The sequence below is a fragment of the Mustela nigripes genome, chromosome 7 (assembly GCF_022355385.1).
Source record: "Mustela nigripes isolate SB6536 chromosome 7, MUSNIG.SB6536, whole genome shotgun sequence".
NCBI lineage: Eukaryota > Metazoa > Chordata > Mammalia > Carnivora > Mustelidae > Mustela > Mustela nigripes.
In genome coordinates this window covers 114,488,243-114,508,604 of record NC_081563.1, presented here as the reverse complement: position 1 = coordinate 114,508,604, position 20,362 = coordinate 114,488,243, and the positions used below count along the sequence as shown (strand labels likewise).

The following is a 20,362-nucleotide window of genomic DNA, read 5'->3' as shown; positions in this document are numbered from 1 at the left end:
GGCCGTTAGTGCTTGTGCCCGCCATCCTGCTCTGGCCCCCAGCCCCAACCATCCCAGCCAGTCCCCGCAACCTCTGGCCTGCCAAGTAACAGTCACAGGAAGAGTAATTGCAATTCTGTAGTGATCCCCATTTTATAGGCCAGAAAACCAAGGCTCAGAGGGTTAAGTCCGTTGCCCAGAGTCACACAGCTAATGGAGTCACAGCAAGGATTTGACCCAAGCCCATCTGACTCCCAAGTTCATGTTTCTAACCTTTAAGCTGCACTAACCTTTTCAAATCTCGGCTTCGTTTTCTCCTCCAGTCCCATCTTTGCCGTCTGGTCCCTCCCGGACCTCCCTCCCATCTCTGGACTCCTCGTTGCTCAACTTGTCTCTCCCCTGAAGTCATCATACGGCTCAAAAATCCTGCTGCTTCAGCCCCTGCCCCACCCATCTCCAGGGCTGAAATGCTAACCAGACTGCTGTGATGTCAGTCCCCATGCCAAGGCAGCCTGTCCTTCAGGTACCAGGTCCTCACTCTCTCACACGGTTTAGCTCCTCGTGTATCTGTGCACGTGCTCCCCAGCCGCCACCTACCCCACATTCCCTTCTGCTTTTCCATTGCCGGTCCTTGCACCCCCACAGCTGCCCACTGCCACATCTACTGACATGAATTGCCCGCCCTGGTCTCCCGGCTGCCCCAGCTCAGTTCACCTCGTAGTGGTTTCGGAAGTGACTGATCCGCACGTGCTCATCCATGTAGGTGTGGTCAAAGTTCTCCCGGAGCCAGCTGACGTCACACCAGTAGAAATCCCACTCCCCTTCACTGTGGGGTGGGGGAGAGACACACAGGATACAACAAAGGTCATGACCTGAAGACCTCAGCACTGCTGGGGGTCTGGGCGAGGGGCAAGTGGCAAGTGGCAGTGTGTCCCTGAGGAGTCCTCGGTGGGGGGCAGGGGGCGAGGGCAGTGCTGCCTACACTGCGCTCTGTGAGGACAGAGTGAAAACTAGAGAAATGTTCATGCACAAATCCAGGCCGCTGTCTTCCTTTGACCAATCAGCAGAGCAGCTGCACAGTGCCCTGATGCCTCCTGGCACCTGTCAGCTAGAGGGAGGAGCCGCCGCCAACTTAGACAGGGCACGCCCTCTCCAGGTCACAGTCCCCACCACTCCCTATGGCCCACGACCACCAGCCAGCCTCACCTGGTCACATTCCTTGCCTGGGCCCAGGAAGCATCTCTGTGGCCCAGCCCGCCATCCCCAGCCCACATGACCAAGCAGGGCAGTTAGGTAACATCTGCAAGGCCTTCCCAGTCCAAAAAGCCTCAGAGCAGCCTCAAAAGGTGACAGCAGACGAGGAGCCCTGGAGCCCTCAGACGAGGATGACCCTGCTCACCGAGGCCCTGGCAGCCCCAGGATTCCTACAGGTGCCTGCCTGACACCAAATTCCCACCTGCTTCTTCCCCCCACACTAGAGAGGGACAGGAAACCAGGCTAGTCTCCCCAGTCTGAAGCCACAGCTGTGGGGCCGAGAGGAAGCGCTTGAAAACTATGTGTGGGAAAACTATATGGGTGGGAAGCCGCCATGACGGCTTCCAACTTCTTTTTTTTTTTTTTTTTAAGATTTTATTTATTTGACAGAGATCGCAAGTAGGCAGAGAGGCAGGCAGAGAGGAGAGGGGGAAGCAGGCTCCCTGCCAAGCAGAGAGCCAGACGTAGGACTCGATCCCAGAACCCTGGGATCATGACCCGAGCCAAAGGCAGAGGCTTTAACCCATTGAGACACCCTGGTGCCCCCAACTTCTTCTTAAGTAAAAAATTACAGCCCCATGTGGAAGAGACTAGACTCCAGTACCAGGCAGTGGGAATCCTGAAATCCCCCTGAATTCACTCACTTGTTTCCTCATTCACGGAGAAGCTGTGAGAACAGGATAGAGATGAGCCTTGGACTCGGCACGCAGGCTGACCAGGTGCCATCCTAGCCCTCACAAGCCCAGTGACCTCAAACATGGCAGTTTTTACTCCTCTATGTCCAGCTTTCCCACTCTCAGTAAATGGATACGATAAAAGCAGCTCCCAGAAGGTCAGAGGTCATGCATGGAACGCACGCAAGATCGTCCAACAGGCTTAGCTGCTTTTAGACAACAATAGTCACTGCGCACTACATCAGGGCAGCTGGTTGTCCTGACCCCTCATATCTATTCTCTACAGTAACAGAATTCCCGACATTTACCTGGGAAAATGTCATCTACATTCTCTGAAATAAAAACTGCATTTTCCAAAATCTCTTGCTGCTAAGCTAAGTTCTGGCCAGTGTGAGAGACTTCTAGGCTGAGTCCTTCAAGGGCACAGTGTGCATTTTCTTACCTCCTTCCTACAGATGGACTGTGGCTTGGACTCTGGACTCTGGATGTAAGGCTAGGTCTCATCTTAGACCTTGAGGACAAGGACCTCATCCAAGGGACAGCAGAATGGAAAGATGGAAATGGATGGATCCAAATTTATTTATTATTTATTTTTTTAAAAGATTTTATTTATTTATCTGACAGAGAGAGACACAGTGAGAGGGAACACAAGCAGGGGAGCAGCAGAGGGAGAACGAGAAGCAGGCATCCTGCTGAGCAGGGCGCCCGATGCGGGGCTCGATCCCAGGACCCTGGGATCATGACCAGAGTTGAAGGCAGACAGTTAATGACCAAGCCACCCAGACACCCCAGATCCAAATTTTTATACCATCTCTGAACTCCCTACATCTGGACTTCAGTGGGAGAGATAAATAAACTTCTAGTCTGTCAAAGCCTCTTTTCCTTTGGGTCTCTGTTACATGCATCCAAACCTTAACCTAAGTTAGATTAGCATCTACTATGTGCCAGACATGGATGTTCGTTCATTTCGGTATCCCAGAGCTCAGCATAGAAGAAGAAATGTAGGCTTGAGGTCAAGTAACTTGTTCAAGGTCACAGAACCAGCAAGTGGTCAAGAAAGAGAAGCCTTTGACCTGGACCTGCCATCATTGGCAGATTTAAGCCAGCTAGTTGGTCATAACTGCATTCCTCGATTCTCTGGAGAACTCCAGGACACTGGCTTTGGACAGTCTAGCTGTTCATACCTGGGTGTGAACCTCACTTTGACACTTCTGTGACCTTCAATGATTGGCTTAATACCTCTGACCGTAATCATATCTTGCTGGATGGTTGTAGGGCTTAAATAAGACAGAGGGTATGTGTAAGGCGTCCGACACATTTTGAGTGCTAAATATACAAAGATCCCTATCACAACCAAATTGGGACAAATCCCAGCAGCCCCCCCAGGGGAAGTGGGAGAAAACAGAGGGAGACAAGGACCTTGAGGCAAAGGGAAGAAGGGACAAGGTTGGCAGGGGGCGGGGGGTGTCTTACTCCTTTACTTCCACCCAGCCTGGCCTGTGGCGAAGGACGTCCATGAGCGTATTCATGAGAGTGGTCTTGAATCGGATGGACGCTCTCTGCTCTCTGCAAGACAAGGCAACGGAATGCTCAGGATCACACAGAAACCCGCAAAGGGATGTTCACAGCAGCTTCATTAGTAATATCCCTAAACTGGGGGACGCCTGGGTGGCTCAGTCGGTTAAGCATCGACCTTTGGCTCAGATCAGGATCTCGGGACCTGGGATTGAGTCCCACATCACGCTCCTTGCTCAGTGAGGATCCCACTTCTCCCTCTGCCTGCCTCTCTCCCTGCTTGTGCTTGAGCTCTTGCTCTCTCTCTCTCTCTCTCTCTCTGGACAAATAAATAAATAAATAACCCTAAAAAAAAATAGTCCCAAACTGATAACCACACCAGATGTCCTTTAACCTTTGATGGTTAAACAAATAGTGGTCCCTCCATGCAGTGGAATACGAGTCAGCAATAAAAAGGAGTGAAATGTTTATATATTCAGCTTGGATGCATCTTTAGGGAATTATGCCGAGTGAAAAAGGCCAATCCCGAATGTTATTATAGACTGTACAATTTCATTTATATAACTTTTTGAAATGACAAAATTATTGAAATGGAGAACAGGGACGCCTGGGTGGTTCAGTTGGTTAAGCGGCTGCCTTTGGCTCAGTGGAGATCCTGCTCCTCCTTCTCTGCTTGTTACTCCCCCTGCTTGTGTTCGCTCTCCCTCTGAAAAATGAATAACTAAAATCTAGAAAGAGAGAAAGAGAGGGAGGGAGGGAGGGACGGAAGGAGGGAGAAAGAAAGGAAGGAAGAAAAAGGAAGGGAGAGAGAGAGAAAGAAAGAAGGAAAGAAAGAAAGGGAGAAGACATTAGCAGTTGCTGAGCATTAAGGACATTGTGGGGGAAGCGGGGGACTGCAGTAGCAGGCAGGGGGAGAAGGAGGGAGTGGGTGTGACTATAAAAGGGTCATGTGAGAGAAGCACCTGGGTGGCTCAGTGGTTTAAGCCTCTGCCTTTGACTCAGGTCATGATCTCAGGGTCCTGGGATGGAGCCCCACCTTGGGCTCTCTGCTCAGCAGGGAGTCTGCTTCCCCCTCTCTCTTAAGCATCTGCCTGCCTCTCTGCCTGCTTGTGATCTCTGTCTGTCAAATAAATAAATAAATTCTTTAAAAAAAAAAAGGGGGGGGTCATATGAGAGATCCTTGTAGTGGTGGGAATTTTCCTTACGGATGTCAGTATCCTGGTTGTGATACTGTACTATATCGTTTCACTCTCTATTACCATTGGGGGAACCAAGTACAGGGCACTTGGGATCTCACTGTGCTATTTTTTTACAACTGCATACAAATCCACAATTATCTCAAAGTCAATATTTAATTTTTTAAAAATGTAACACATCTTTAGAAGTCCGGATAATGGCTATTTCTGGGGGGGAATGATTGGAAGAGAGCATGAACGGCATTCCGGGGTGTTGGTGATGTTGTTTCCTGCATATTAAGTTGATGAAAATTCATTGAGCTGTAAACTTATGACGTATATACCTTTCTGTACTTACAACAGAACTCCATAACAAAATATACCACAAATAAAGTTAAAGGACTGGCTATAGATTAAGACAAAATATTTGCAATGCTTACAATCCTTAAAACATTAGGACCAAGTACAAAAAGGGTTCCTACAGGTCATTAAGGAAAAGACAAAGAACTCTGGGCGCCTGGGTGGCTCAGTCGTTAAGCATCTGCCTTTGGCTCAGGTCATGATCCCGGGGTCCTCAGATCGAGTCCTGCATAGGCCTTCCCGCTCAGCAGGGAGGCGTGCTTCTCCCTCTCCCTCTCTCCCTGCTTGTGTACCCTCTCTCTCCCTGTGTCTCTGTCAAATAAATAAATAAAATCTTAAAAAAAAAAAAAAAAAGACAAAGAACTCAATAGAAATGTGCCTAAGGGATATGAACAGACAAATCCCAGGAAAGGAAACTTACCAGTACGAATGTGTAAAGATACTCAACCTTCCCAACAACCAAGTAAATTAAAATACCAAAGAGAGGATTTCTGCTACAGGTTACAACATAAAAGGATATGAAAGACGTCTAATCCTATAGTAACAACAAGGGGAAAAAAGTATACAAAATAAATATCACACTTGACTATGGGGCTAGTGGAGAGCCATGGACAAAAGGAAACATGACCAACTGATTCCAGATAGAAACCCCTTGTGGGGGTGCAGAGAGGTGCTGAAGTTTCTAGGTCTAGGGGTGTCTGAGTGCAGGCCAGTGGAGGTATGAGCCAGCCGTGGAGGTGAGACCTTGCAGGCACCAGCGGAAAGCAGCTGAGCTTAGACAGTTAAGTAGAGTGGCCAACCAAATCAAAATCTGGAAGAGGCCCCTTCCAAAACCAAACCAAACCAGATCAACACAGCGGCAAAAAGAAGCAGTAATTGGGATGCCTGCGTGGCTGAGTTGGTTAAGCGTCTGCCTTCAGCTCAGGTCATGATCCCAGGGTCTTGGAATTGAGTCCCACATAGGGCTCTCTGCTTGGTGGTGGGAGCCTACTTCTCCCTCTCCCTCTGCCTGCTGCTCCCCCTGCTTGTACTCTTTCTGTGTGTCAAATAAATAAATAAAGTCTTTAAAAAGAAAGACAGGGGTGCCTGGGTGGCTCAGTGGGTGAAAGCCTCTGCCTTCGACTCAGGTCATGATCTCCCAGGGTCCTGGGATGAAGCCCCGCATCCGGCTCTCTGCTCAGTGAGGAGCCTGCTTCCTTTCCTCTCCCTCTGCCTGCCTTTCTGCCTACTTGTGATCTCTGTCTTTCAAATAAATAAATAAAATCTTTTTAAAATAAATAAATAAATAAATAAAACGAAAGAAAGAAAGAGTAGAGAACACAGTAAAGCAGAGAGAAAACCCATACTCCCGCACATTGATGTGGTGTGTGCATTCAGGCAGCCTTGCCAGAGTTGAATCTATAAGTGAACCAAAAAACCGTAATAAACAAACAAAAATGGAAATTCTGTCCACCCCCTCCCAGGGCAGAAGCTCAAAACAGCAGTACAGGAGGGCTTGGAGTGAATTCAGTGTAATTGAGGTTTCAGTCCAGGGACACCTGGGTGGCTCAGTGGGTTAAGCCTCTGGCTTCAGCTCAGGTCATAATCTCTGGGTCCTGGGATCGAGTCCCACATCAGGCTCTCTGCTAAGCAGGGAGCCTGCTTCCCCTCTCTCTCTGCCTGCCACTCTGCCTACCTGTGATCTCTCTCTCTCTCTCTGTCAAATAAATAAATAAAATCTTTTTTAAAAATAAATAAATAAAATAAAGTTTCAGCCCAGCCCATGTTCCCCTCAGCTTTAGGAGAACTCTAACGATCAGCCCCAACCTAACTACTAGTCAGAGCAAAGGGCTTACAGTCTCTGGAAAATCAGTCTCTCTCTCTCTCGCTTTGTCTTCACACACTATTCTTCTTGTTGATCTGAATCTCCATCTGGTATACTTTTCCTTCAGCCTGGAGAACTTTCTTTAGTGTTTAAATACATGACAACAATAACAGCACCAAGGACCAGAGGGAAGTGAACAGAGCACGCAGTTCTAGGGCTCTTAGGTTGTGCCAAAAGTGCTGTAATACCGATTCAGGGTAGACAGTGATGAGTTAAGGATGCTGATGAGTTTAGGATGCAGATTGTAATTCCCTAGAACAGCAGTTCTTGGTGGGTGGTCCCAGTATTCCCCAGGGTCTCCAACCCTCTTTCAGAGGTTTATAAAGGCGGCCCTTTTCCAACTACATATCTTTGTGCGGCTGGATTTTCTTCCTGTTCAACCAAAACAATGTATCACAACAGATTGAATCCAGAAGCTTTGGGAAGCCAAATGTTTTCTATTGTGCCAGACATTAAAGAAATTCACAAAAATGTAAAAACAATGACTACTCATCTTAGTAAACTTGGGGGGGGGGGAACGCAGTTATAGTTCATAAAAAATACATTATTTATGCTACCAGGTGGAATATATGGTTACTTTTTAAATGACTGAATAAATATATTTCAATTAATGATTTTAAATTGCTAATATGATATTGATAAATATAAACCACACAAAAATTAATAGGAGTCCACAATAATTTTTTAGTAGCAGAGAGATCCTGAGCTTAATTTCTTCTATGATGTTCTGTCTGCCACTGTATAGTACATCATAAGTTTTTGATATAGTGTTCAATGATTCATTATTTGCATGTAGCACCCAGTACTCCTCACAACACGTGCCCTCCTTAATGCCCAACCCCCTGTCACCCCATCCCCCACCCACCTCCCCTCTGAAACCTACAGTTTGTTTCCCCAGGGTCCATAGTCTTTCTGGGTTTGTCTCCCTCTCTGACTCCTCCCCCTTCAGATTTCCTTCTCTTCCCCTACTGAGCTCAAATTTTAAGAACCACTGCTTTAAAGTAGTTACGTAGGGAGTATTTAAAATCTAATCCTGGGGTGCCTGGGTGGCTCAGATGGTTAAGCCTCTGCCTTTGCTCGGGTCATGATCACAGGGTCCTGGGATCGAGCCCCGCATCAGGCTCTCTGCTCAGCAAGAAGCCTGTTTCCCACCCTCCTCTCTGCCTGCCTCTCTGCCTACTTGTGATCTCTCTCTGTCAAATAAATTAATAAAATCTTTTTAAAAAAATTTAATCCCAGACAACGAAGAGGTACAATTTCAAAATCCATCAGACTGGGGGACATGTTTAAAATCAGACAAATACCAAGTGTTCGCAAGCATGTGGAAATGATAATTACCCTCTAAAGCTGATGGAACTGGAAATTGGATGAATCTTTAGAGAGCAATTTGGCATATTAAAACTGTCAGGTACTATTCGTACACGTTAGACTGGCAAAAACTCGAAAAGTCCAAGTTTGGCAACAATGGGCTAAAATTGGAAACTCTTGCTGTGCTGGTAGAAGGCACTCTGGAGAACACATGGCAGTGTTTAGTAAAACTGAATTTGCACATAAACTGCACATACTCTAGATGCAGCAGACCCCTCCTAGGTCTAGACACTAGATAGCTACCTTACATATGCAACTGGGCATGACAGATATGGGGATGCTCATTTGTAACTGCTCATATTTTTTTTATAGAGATAACCTGCAGCACACAGTTGGTGGTCCACCCTGGTTCCCTGGGCATTCTCCATTCCTGTGCAAGTCAGTCAGAGGGCTTTCCACTGCCAGCACACAGTAGGGGTGGGGGGATGAGGGCAGGGGAGGCTTAAAGCAAATCCAAAGTGCCCCTCCCCCAACAGCACACAACCAATGACAACCAGACTTGATGGATAAATCCTCCAGCCCCTCTTGGCTCTGTTGGGATGAGCCTGCAGTGCGTTTTGCACTATCTCCTAGGAAGCCCCTGTGGGACTGAGCCTCACGTGCCCACTGCAATAACCTGTCGGTAATGGACCTTTTATTGGTTTCTTTCCCTTGGCTGTCTCACATCCCCACTTCCCTGCCAGTGCTTACTGGAATCACCTTTCAACCTTCCAAATAAACTGCTCTCACATCCTTGTCTCGGGGTCTGCTTCTGGAGGAAATCAATATTAAGGCACAACCTAAAGGCCTTTCAACAGGAAGTAGGTAAATAACCAGCAGTATCCAATGGAACACACAGAGTAGTTCAAGACCTAGGGGCACCAACTCGGATAAATACTGAAAATACAGTTTTGTGTGACAAAAGCAGCCCACAGAATGAGAGTATCACATCACATATGGAACATTTTCCTAACCTCATGCTACCAGAGGCTGTCCACATCACACAATTCTGGTCAGTAAGATTAAAAACTTACAAGATTGCTAAAGAGGATGCATTCTGGGAAAGCAAGGATTCTTTCAGTTAAAATAAAGAGTGAAAGAGATGTGGCTTGAGACTTCCTTTCCCCACTTCTGCCCATCTTGATCTCGACAGGAAGGCTGGCGCTGTAGCAGCCACTTAGTGTCCATAGGGTGAAGGTCAAGACCATCACAGAGACACCAGCTCTGACAGTGTTGAACCACCTCACCGGCCTTCCAGGCTCTTTGTTACTTGAGGAAAGTTAATACAATTTTTTTTTAAACTACTGTGGGTGGGGTTTCCTATTGTGTCCACCCTAAAACAGATCCCATTAACTGAAGTGCCCTTTTTTGGGGTTGGAGCGGGACTGAGTGTGTAAGTTCAGGGTTAGCACCTGGAATAGTGCTGAATTGCTCTGATGGGTGCTGCGGGATGGAAGGGTCAGGGACCACACATGCCCTCCTCGGTGGCAGTGCCGCCAGAAGTGACTTTAGAAAAAAGAGAAATAGCTAATGAAATAAGAATGAGAAATAGCTAATGAAATAAGAATAGAAATATCCAGAATATGTGTCAGTGTGTGCAATGTAACCTCCTCTGATTCCCCACAAAAAAAACTTCAGTCAAGTCTACAGTGCTCCCTCCTGCTCTGTGCTAGTGGATTCCATTTGGGGGACCCAAGGAGGGGCTGAGTTCTGCACCCAGGTTACTGCTGCAGAGGGAAGGAGAAGAATAGAGTAGAGTAGACATTGGACTTATCAAGCCAGCACATGGTCGCTGAAGGAGGCAGGAGGGCATAGGTAGATACAACATGGGCCTGGGAGCCCAGTTCTGCCACTATGATCTTACAGTCTTGAGCAAGTTACCTAGCTTCTCTGAGCTTCAGTTTCCCCGTCTATAGAATGGACCCAATAGTAGTATCAACTTCAAAGGAGTATGGTAAGGACTCAAGGAGATAATGCAGACTGGCACATGGTTAAGTGCTCGTGATTGATTATTATCATTATCATTATTGAAGTAAAGAAAGGGGATGGAGAGATTGAAAAAGGGAAGGAAGGAAGGTAGTTAGTTCGTTAGCTCTGGGTTTATTAGATTGCATGGGACCACTCACCGCTCTTTTCCCTTTGACAATCCGTGGCCCTTGTAATTTTGATTCTGCAAGAAGAAAAGAAAAGCGATGTAACTGGTTCTGTATATCCACCCTGTCTTCCCAGCTCAATTTACTGCAGATAATAAAAATCTCAAACCATTAGACACAACACTGCCCAGATCCTGAGACAGGAAGGACCAGCCTGGCCAAGTTCACGTTCACATTGGTCAACATGTTCCCAGCAACTTGATCCTTGGAATAAATCTCCAAGTATTCAAGGACCCACTTCACAGGATTGTTCCACAGGCATGACCAGTAGAGTGAATACGTAGTTTTCAGTGCTCCAAAGGTCCAACCCTGAACCCCAGTGGTTCTGAGATCAGCAGGCTCTGTGAGAAGGAACTGAAACTTGAATGTTTGGCTAGATCCATGGTCCAGAAGGGGCTGGGTCAAAGATTCTGAGTGAAGTTAATTTCTTCCACCCAAAATGGACCTTTCAAATCCTCAATGGGTGTTGGGGGTGGGTATTATTTTGCTTCTACCACATCTAAAACAGTTTGGCCTTTAGTCCTGGTATAATCCCTAATGGCAGGTATGAAAAAGAAATCAAAACTGGTCTTGTTCAGGATGACCATTGCAACTTGGACAGACTTGTCATCTGCATTAGTTTTCTAATACTGCATAACAAATTACCACAAACTTGGAAGCCTAAAATAGTGCAAATTTATGTCTTGGAGTTTCCATGGGCATGGCTTAGCTGGATCTTCTGGCCAGGTCTTACAAGGCTACAACCAAGGTGACGGCCTGGGTTATGATTCTCATGCATCTGCTTGGGGTCCTTTTCCAAGATCATCCAGATTGTTGGCAGAGTTCAGTTGCTTGGGGTTGCAATGACAGAGGTCTCTGTTTACTTGCTAGCTATTGATTAGGGGCTGCTCTCAGCAACTAGAGGCCCCCTGCAGTTCCTTTCATCATGGCCCCCTAGGCAGTTCACAACATGGATATTTGCTTTCCTCCAGGCCAGCAGGAGCTCATCCCTCTGACTTCCAACCCTCCCCACTCCAAGTCACCCCCTGTATGATGCATGGTATATAATCATGGTAGTAACTATCCCATCAAATTCACAGGCTCCACCCACACTCAAGGGGAGGGAATTATACGAGGTGTGTACACAAAGGGTGGGAATCTTGGGGGCCTACTAGAATTCTGCCTACCATACCACCCTATCCCTCAAAAAGCCAGTGGAATGGATAGAGGATACTGCTTTATGAAACTGACGGAAGTTAACGCCCTACAATAGCACATGGACTCTTATCCCAGTATCACATCCAAGTCCCTCCAACTCCCCCAGCACTGTAAGGTGTCCTCTTTTTTGATTATATCCTGTATACTCCTTCACATTTTCAGTTCTATTTTCCTTATATTTATACAGTATTTGGTTAAAAAAACTTTTCCTGGGGTGCCTGGGTAGCTCAGTCAGTTAAGCATCTGCCTTCTGCTCAGGTCATGATCACAGGGTCTTGGGATACAATCCCCATCAGGCTCCCTGCTCAGCAGGGATCCTGCTTCTCCCTCTGCCTGCCACTCCCCCTGCTTGTGCTCTCTCTCTCTCTGACAGATAAATAAATAAAATCTTTAAAAAATAAAAATAGAAAACTTTTCCTTTCCTCACTGAATTGCATTGATTCTTCTGTTGAAATTCAGTTGACTGTGTATATGTAGGTCTATCTCTAGAGTGTTTGTCTACCCTTATGTCACTACACACTGTCTTAATTACAATAGCTTTCTAGTAAATCTTTTTTCTTTTTCTAGTTTTTACTTATTTATTTGACAGAGAAATGGTAAGAGAGAGAACACAAGCAGGGGGAATGGGAGAGGGAGAAGCAGGCTTCCCACTGAGCAGAGAGACACATGGGGGCTCTATCCCAGGACCCTAGAGTCATGACTTGAGTTGAAGGCAGATGCTTAACGACTGAGTCACCCAGGCATCCCTCTAGTAAATCTTGAAATAAGGTACTATAAGTCCTCCCTCCTTGTTTGTTTGTTTGTTTGTTTTTTCAAGATTGCCTTTGCAGTTTGGGGTTATTTGCACTTCAATATAAATTTTAGAATCAGCTTGCTGATTTCTACCAAAAGAAGTGTGTTGGGATTTTATTTGGATTATATTGAATCTATAGATCATTTTGAGAAGTGACATCATCAAGTATTGACTCTTCCAATCCATGAACATGGTCTATCTCTCCATTAAATTAAGTCTTTTTAAAATTTTTTTCCCACAATATTTTCTAGTTTTCAGTACAGAAGTCTGGGACCTTTTAAATTAAATTTACTCATAAGTATTTGATTTTGTGATGCTATCTTAAATAATATTTTTAAATTTTCATTTTCCAATTATTTGATGATAGAATATTGTGGAGAGCAGAATAATGCTCCCCCAAAAGATGTGCATGTCCTAATATGCCAGAACCTGTAAATACATTACATTACAAGAGGAAATTAAGATTGCAAATATAATCAACTGACTTTAAAATAGAGAGGTTATCCTGGATTATCTGAGTGGGGCCAATGTAATCACTCTTTTGTTGTGAGAGGGAATTAAAGAAATGGGGGTGCCAATTCATGAGAAGTAGAGCCCGGGATACGAAGCAGGCTAGTGGGTGGGGGGCGGTGCTGGATTCCAGAGTAATTCATTACCCTTCTTCTTTGGGTCGCATTCCCCCCACACACACACACTTTTCTCCTTTTTAAAGTGGGGGAGTTGGCCCGTGCACTCCTAAGGGACAGGGACTTGTCTGATTGACCTCCGTGTCCTTACTGGTCAGCACTGGGCTCAGTTTAAAGAAGGTCCTGATTAGCGTTTTAGGATGAATGAATGGATGCATGGGAAGGCAAGTGAGAGGCGGGATGAACGGATTTCTAAGAGCTTTTCCAGGTCAGGAAATCGAAAATTCTGAGGTTCCCCCAGGGTCGCAGAAATCGCTGATTACAGTTTAGAATCCCAGATTTTCCCAACTTTCCCGCCAGCAAGCCTAGTGGTGGACTCGCGCAGCACCTCCGGAGGCGCGCGGCCAGCCAGGGCTTGAAGTCTTTTCTCTGTATTCATCATTTTCCTCCCATTCTACCCAGAACCACTCTGCGGGGACCCCCAAGTCGGATGCCTCTGTAGCCTCCCTCCCTTCTCGAAGGACGATGAAAACATCTGGATCCCGTGGCACTCCTACCTTCGGGCGCGACATGGTACGATCCCCCAGCGCCGGACCCAAACCGCTGCCTAGCTGCGCGCAGGCCTCGCGTCCCGTTGCCAAAGCGACAGAGGGCGCCCGGATCCGCCGCTCTGATTGGATGAGCCGAGGGCCCTCCTCTCCGCGGGGTTCGTGGGCTTGTGTCGGATCCCAGCCCCTGAAAATTTTGCGCGCCGCGGCTGCCCAGACCCGGTTATTCGTTGGACCTTTCTCTCCCAACCCCTCTCTTCCGCGACCCTAGGGCGCACTCCACCAAGGACTGGCTGCCTTCGGCGGGCACTGACTGCCCAGCGCCTCTTCCAGCTGCGTTTCGCGGGACCTGCGAGCGCTCAGTCTGAAAAGTTGTCAGCTATTGGTAAACGCAATGGTTTTAAGTTTCCTTCCTCGGCTCCTCACTAAGTCGCCTTGTCATTCGGTTAGTTAGTAACGCGGCCACTTCTGCTTTTTCTCGAACACTCTCTCTAATTCTTAGGCCCCAACTCGAAGCCAGGATTCACCTGAACGCCTATAGTAGCCTCCTCACCAGTCGGCCAGTGCCCACCTTTGCACTATCCATTCCAGTTCATTCTTGGCACTGCAGTTGAAGAGCACGATTGGTGAAGAACACCAATCCGGTCTCATCTCTCCACTGCGCGTGACCTGAAGTAGCAATTTACTCGACATTGCACCCTGTATCGGCTCCCCGCCTTTCCCTGCCTCGTTTCTCCACAGCCCTGGATCTACACACCAACCACCATAGCTAATTAGAAACTGTTAAAAAAAAAAAAAAAAAAAAGTGTTGTTTGTTTTATAGCAACAAAATATGTTATGTACGAATATATCTAATAAAATATATGCAAGACATTTTGTTAAACAACAAACTCTTATTAAGCCTCTATGACATGCCTCATTCATTTTTTTTAAACATTTTATTTATTTATTTGAGAGAAAGAGAGCATGAGAGGGGAGGTCAGAGGGAGAAGCAGATTCCCCCTGGAGCAGGACTCCAGGAGCACGACCTGAGCTGAAGGCAGTTGCTCAACCAACTGAGCCACCCAGGTGCCCCAAGTATGCTTCATTCTTGACTCTATGAGGACACAGCAATGAACAAAACCAAGTATCTGTTCTTGCGGGGTTTGTATTCCATAGGGAAAATTACGAAACATTGAAGGACATTAAAGGAGACCTGAATAAATGGAGGGATGTACCATGTTCATGGGCAGGAAGACTCAATATCAAAAAGATGTGTATTTTTTCAAATCCAACCAGGACTTTTGAGAAACCTTCCCAACCCAAGAGATGCAAATATCAGGAAGGATATGGGGATCCTAGAAATAGGTGTGTGTGTGTGTGTGTGTGTGTGTGTGTGTGTTTTAACTTCATGTACAATAGAAGTGGCATCATAAATCAGTAAATGCCATTGAGAAACTGGTTTTGCATAGGAATAAAAAAATCAAGCACATTAAAGAACAAATATGGCAAACAAATATTTCAAGCTATTAGAAAAATAAGTATGTATACATAATATTTTATGATATCTGAGTGGGGAAGTGTTTCTTTTTTAAAAAAGATTTTTATTTATTTATTTGAGAGAGAAAGCACACAGGCAGAGCAAAGGCAGAGGGAAAGGGAGAAGCAGGCTCTCCGCTGAGCAGAGAGCCCAATGCAGGGCTCCATCCCAGGACCCTGGGATCATGACCTGAGCTGAAGGCAGATGCTTGAAGGATTTCTTAATAAAGCACTAGTCATAGAAGAAAAAATTAATCTGTGGCTCTCTCAAAATCTAAACTGCCATAATACAAGAGATATTTTAAGTTTAATTAATTAAACTTTTAATTAATTAAAAGACAAGCTACATAAATAAATGATTAAAACGTTTAAAAAGGGGGTGAGGTGCCTGGTTGGTTCAGTCAGTTAAGCGACTGACTCTTGGAATCAATACCAGAGTCAGCTCTGTGTTTGGTGGAGTCTGTGTGGGATTCTTGTCTTCTCCTCCTTCCCTCTGCCCTTCCCCCCACCTTGTGCTCTCATCTGTGCCCTTTCTCTCTCTCTCTCTGTCTCTCTCTCTCAAATAAATAAATAGGACAGCTGGGTAGCTCAGTCAATTAAGCTTCTGACTTCAGCTCAGGTTGTGATCGTGGGGTCCTGGGATAGAGGACTAGATCGGGCTCCCTGCTTGATGGGAAATCTGCTTATCCCTCTACCCTCTTCCCCCACTCATGTCCTCTCTCTCAATACATAATTATATAAGATCATTAAAAGACAAGATACACACTAGGAGGCAATAGGTGTAACAAAGGACTAGTACTCAAAGAACTACAACCATTAAGAAAAAGACTACCCCCCACCTCATTAGAGAAAAGAAAAATGGACAAAAGATATGAATAGAGGACTTTAAGCAAAAGAAACTCTATTAGCCAATAAGAACATCAAACTATGTAAATCAAAACAATTATAAAATATTATTTTAAACATATCATCTAGACAAAAATAAAAACACATTTCAAAGTCAAGTGTTTTTGAGGATGTGGGAATCTGAACTATCATATGCAGTTGGTAGATTCACAATTTGGGACACAATGTGCAATATCTCATAAAGTTGAAAATGCATACAACTTACAACCTGGTTCCACTACTGGACAGATATCCAAAGGCTCTCTGAATACACCTACACAGCCCAGGGAATATCACTTTGGAGCTAATGTGCCAGATGACATTCTTCCCTAAAGAAATTCTCATCCTTGTTCATAGGTCATATATACAAGGATGTTCATTGCAACACTCTTTATAATTATGGGAAATACTAGAAAAAATCTAAATGTCTACTCATAATGAGATGATTAATAAAATGGAATAAGCTCTAAAAAATACTATGTAGTGATAAAAATTAATGGTCCAAATCTATATCAACATAAAAATATCCCCCAAACCTACTGTTGAATGAATAGAAGATAGCTGTAGGGGCATCTGGGTGGCTCAGTCAGTTAAAGTGTCTGCCTTCAGCTCAGATCATGATCCCAGGGTCTGTGATCCAGCCCTGCATTGGGCTCCCTGCTCAGTGGGGAGTCTGCTTCTCCCTCTCCCCCCTGTTCATGATCTTTCTCTAGATCATGCTCTCTCTCTCAAATAAATAAAATCTTTAAAAAAATAAAAGAGTTGTAGAATGATAAATATTTTTAAGGATTGAAATTTGTATTAATTATAAACATACAAAAGTATATTCTATATACTGATGGGGATATTAAAAATTTATGGGGGTAAAATTTATGGGGGTAAAAAAATTATGGGGGTATTAAAATTTAAAAATACAGACTAGAGGGGAACCCAGGTGGCTCAGTCATTTAAGTTTCTGCCTTTGGTTTAGGTCATGATCCCAGGGTCCTGGGATGGAGCCCCCCCACACTGTGGGGCTCCCTGCTCAGCAGCTGGCAGGCTACTTCTTCCTCTGCCTCTCCCCTCCCCTCGGCTCATGCTCTTTTTCACTTGCTCTCTCTCTCTCTCTCTCAAAATAAATAAATAAAATATTTTGAAAAAAAGAGTATCAGGGACACCTTGGTGGCTCAGTGGGTTGGGCCTCTGCCTTCAGCTCAGGTCATGATCCCAGGACCCTGGGATAGGGCCCTGCATCAGGCTCTCTGCTCAGCAGGGAGCCTGCTTCCGTGCCCTCCATCCCCCACCTGCCTCTCTGCCTACTTGTGATCTCTCTCTGTCAAATAAATAAATAAAAATAAAATCTTAAAAAAAAAAGAAAAAAGAATATCAGAAGACTATCAGGGGCGCCTGGGTGGCTCAGTAGGTTAAAGCCTCTGCCTTCGGCTCAGGTCAGGATCTCAGGGTCCTGGGATTGAGCCCCGCATTGGGCTCTCTGCTTAGCAGGGAGCCTGCTTCCTCCCCTCTCTCCCAGCCTGCCTCTCTGCCTACTTGTGATCTCTGTCTGTCAAATAAATAAATAAAATCTTAAAAAAAAAAAAAAAAAGACTATCAGTACTCCCATAGAGGAAGAAGTTTAGGAGGCCTTGGGAATGCATAATGGTGGGGCCTTATCTTAATTGGGGTAGCAAGGACTGGCAGGAAGAAATGGGAATTAGACTGGTAATGTAGATGGGAAGAACATTCCAGATGGAGAGAATGGTATGTGCGAAATTGGGAATCAGAGAGAGTGAAGCATGTTTGTGGAAACAAATGCGGGTCAGGGGCCAGGCAAAAGTGAAGAAGAGGGGAGACATGAGGCTGCCAAACCCCCATGTTGTTGTTGTTTCCTTTATTACAAATGTGGAAACAGAGCCCTAGGGAGGAGAGCAGAACCATGGCCTCCTAACTCCTTGTCACATGCTCCACGATATAATAACGAGAATGATAATAATGATGATGCGTCATGTGCCGGTCTCTTTACTAGGTATTTGAAGTATATCCTCCCATTACTCTCACTACAGACCTATAAAGGTTTTTCCTCCCCATTTTCCAGATGAACTGAGACTCACGAAAGTTAAGAAATTTGCTCAAAGTCAGAGAGGCAGAAGCCGGATCCCACAAGGCCTTGCGTCCGATGCTGAACAGATTGAGTATTTCCTAAGGATATTGGTGGGTGTATTGGGTTCCTATTCCAGCTGTAATTACCACAAACTGAGTGACCTAAAAGAACTCAAATGTATGAGCTTGTAGTTTTTGAGGTCAGGCGTCTGAAGTGGGTTTCACTAGGCTAAGATTTAGGTATCAGCAAGGCTGGGTTCCTAGGAGGCCTTAGGAGAGAATCTGTTTCCTTGCTTTTCTACCTGCATTCCTCGGCTCCCAACCCCCTTCCATTCTTCAAAGCCAGCAATCATAACACTCCTGACCTCTGTTTCTACCATCAAATACCCCCACCCCCCAATTCTATACTCCTACCTCCCTATCTCGCTTCTAAGGACCTGGGGGATAACATTGGGCCCACGCAAATAATCCAGGACAGTCTTGTCATCTCATGATCAGCTGATTAGCAACTTTAATTCCATCCACCAGCCTTAATGCCCCCATCTAACATAATATATTCACAATTTCTAGGAATTAGAGCATAGACTTTTTCGGGGAGACCGTTATGTTGCCTACCACAATGAACCACATTGAAGGGTTTTAAGCAAGGAAGTGACAAAGTGAGACCTGTGTTTTAGCATCTTCATATTCCTGGTTTTGCAAAACAATCTCTCCCTGACTTATTTAAGGCAAACTGAGCTTTGCAACAGCTAACGCTTCCGAAGGCGGAACAGTTCATAGACACTAAATGTGTTAAGCCTAATAACTACAGCTGGTGTTTTTACAGAGCTTTTTATGTGACGGAGATCCTTTGTACATGCAATTTGCTTATTCCCCCAACAACCAAGTCCAAGTCCAAGGCACTGTTAATTATTGCCCATTTATGAATGAGGAAACTGATCCAGGGGCATTTGGTCACCTGCCCAGGGCCATAGAGCTGCTAAAGCCAGGGCCAGAACTAGGAACTAGTCTGCAGACCCCTCCACCAGCATTTCTTTACGCCATCTGTGGGGTGGGCATTCTGGGAAATCCAAGTCAGCACATCTTTGGTGTAATGACTCATGTATAACTTGTTGCCCAACAGACATGTGTTGAATAGATGAGGTCCTGCTTTCACTTCTGTGACACAAACAGTGGTTTTCAAGGCAGGAAAATGGGGAATGTCCTAGAATTCCCCCCTTTTCCCCACATCCAATCTATTTGCAAGTCCCATCAGCTACGCTGCCAAAATATTAAGTCTGTCCCCTTCTTTCCAGTTTTCCCTGCTCCTGCTGTGTCCCAGGGCACCACCGCCTCACTGGCCTCCCTGCTTGGTCCCTCTAATATATTCGCTCTGGATAGGCGTCAAAGTGACCAGCTTAAAATGTAAACCAGATGACAGGGCTGGCCTCCCCTGTTAAATTTTCCCACCACATTTCCATCATACAGAGGAGGAAAGCCTAGACTCCCAGTTATGGCCATACACAGTCCTGTGCACTGGGCTCCCCACTTTCTCTTTATCCTCAAGTCCCTTGGCGCCCCTCCTCTCCAGTCCCACTGATTCTTTGCAAAGGACAAACTCTTCCCACCACAGGGCCTTTGCTTGTCTTGTTCCTTCTGCTGGAAATCTCCTCTTTAAACAGCTGGGTCTTTCTTATACATCAAGTCCTAGCTCAGGTGTTGCTTATTTAAGAAAGGTTCTTCCTGCCTCGTTCTCTTTCCCTCACTGAAAATTGTGAGCATTTGTAAATACTTTGTCTATTTGCTTCTTTTGTTCGCCTCTCCCTCCTAGACCCCAGATGTCCTATATGTAGCTACCACCCACATATGGCTGTTAAGCACATGACATGTGGCTAGCCTGAACTGAGACGTGCTCTAAGGGTAAAGTACACTCTGGATTGTAAAGACTTAACACAATAAAAAGGATGTAAAATGTCTCAATAATTGTTCAATATTGATTGCATGTTAAAGTGATAATATTGTGGATATACTGGATTAAATAAAAACATTAACAACCTTTTTTTTTCTACTTTTTTAATGTGGCCACTAGAAAATTTAAGATTACACATGTGGCCCGCATTATATTTCTTTTGGGCAGGGCTGGTCTACACTGTTAGCCGACGAAGGTAGGAACCTTCTCCGCCTTAGCCATTTTTGGGTCCCTGGTATCTGCCATACAGTAGGTGCTCAGTAAGCTTTTTTTTTTTTTTTTTTAAAGATTTTATTTATTTATTTATTTGACAGAGAGAGAGATCACAAGTAGGCAGAGAGGCAGGCAGAGAGAGAGAGGAGGAAGCAGGCTCCCTGCTGAGCAGAGAGCCCGATGCGGGACTGGATCCCAGGACCCTGAGATCATGACCTGAGCCGAAGGCAGCGGCTT

At 45.5% G+C, this 20,362-nt stretch overlaps 1 protein-coding gene across 3 annotated transcripts in view; it reads right to left on the bottom strand.

The window, feature by feature from the left end:
- The window catches only part of TTLL9 (tubulin tyrosine ligase like 9), a 41,569-nt gene extending 28,006 nt beyond the window's left edge, over window positions 1-13,563 (bottom strand). For all 3 annotated transcript variants that reach the window (XR_009405678.1, XM_059407951.1, XM_059407952.1), the window contains exons 1-4: window positions 13,495-13,563; window positions 10,295-10,338; window positions 3,381-3,473; window positions 694-805 (exon numbers count right to left, since the gene is read on the bottom strand). Coding sequence is in view for 2 of the 3 variants with exons in the window: in XM_059407951.1 (XP_059263934.1) it covers window positions 694-805; window positions 3,381-3,473; window positions 10,295-10,338; window positions 13,495-13,509 (264 nt within the window). In the remaining variant the exon portion in view is untranslated. The remainder of the gene's footprint in view (window positions 1-693; window positions 806-3,380; window positions 3,474-10,294; window positions 10,339-13,494) is intronic.
- Between the last annotated feature and the right edge of the window lie 6,799 nt (window positions 13,564-20,362).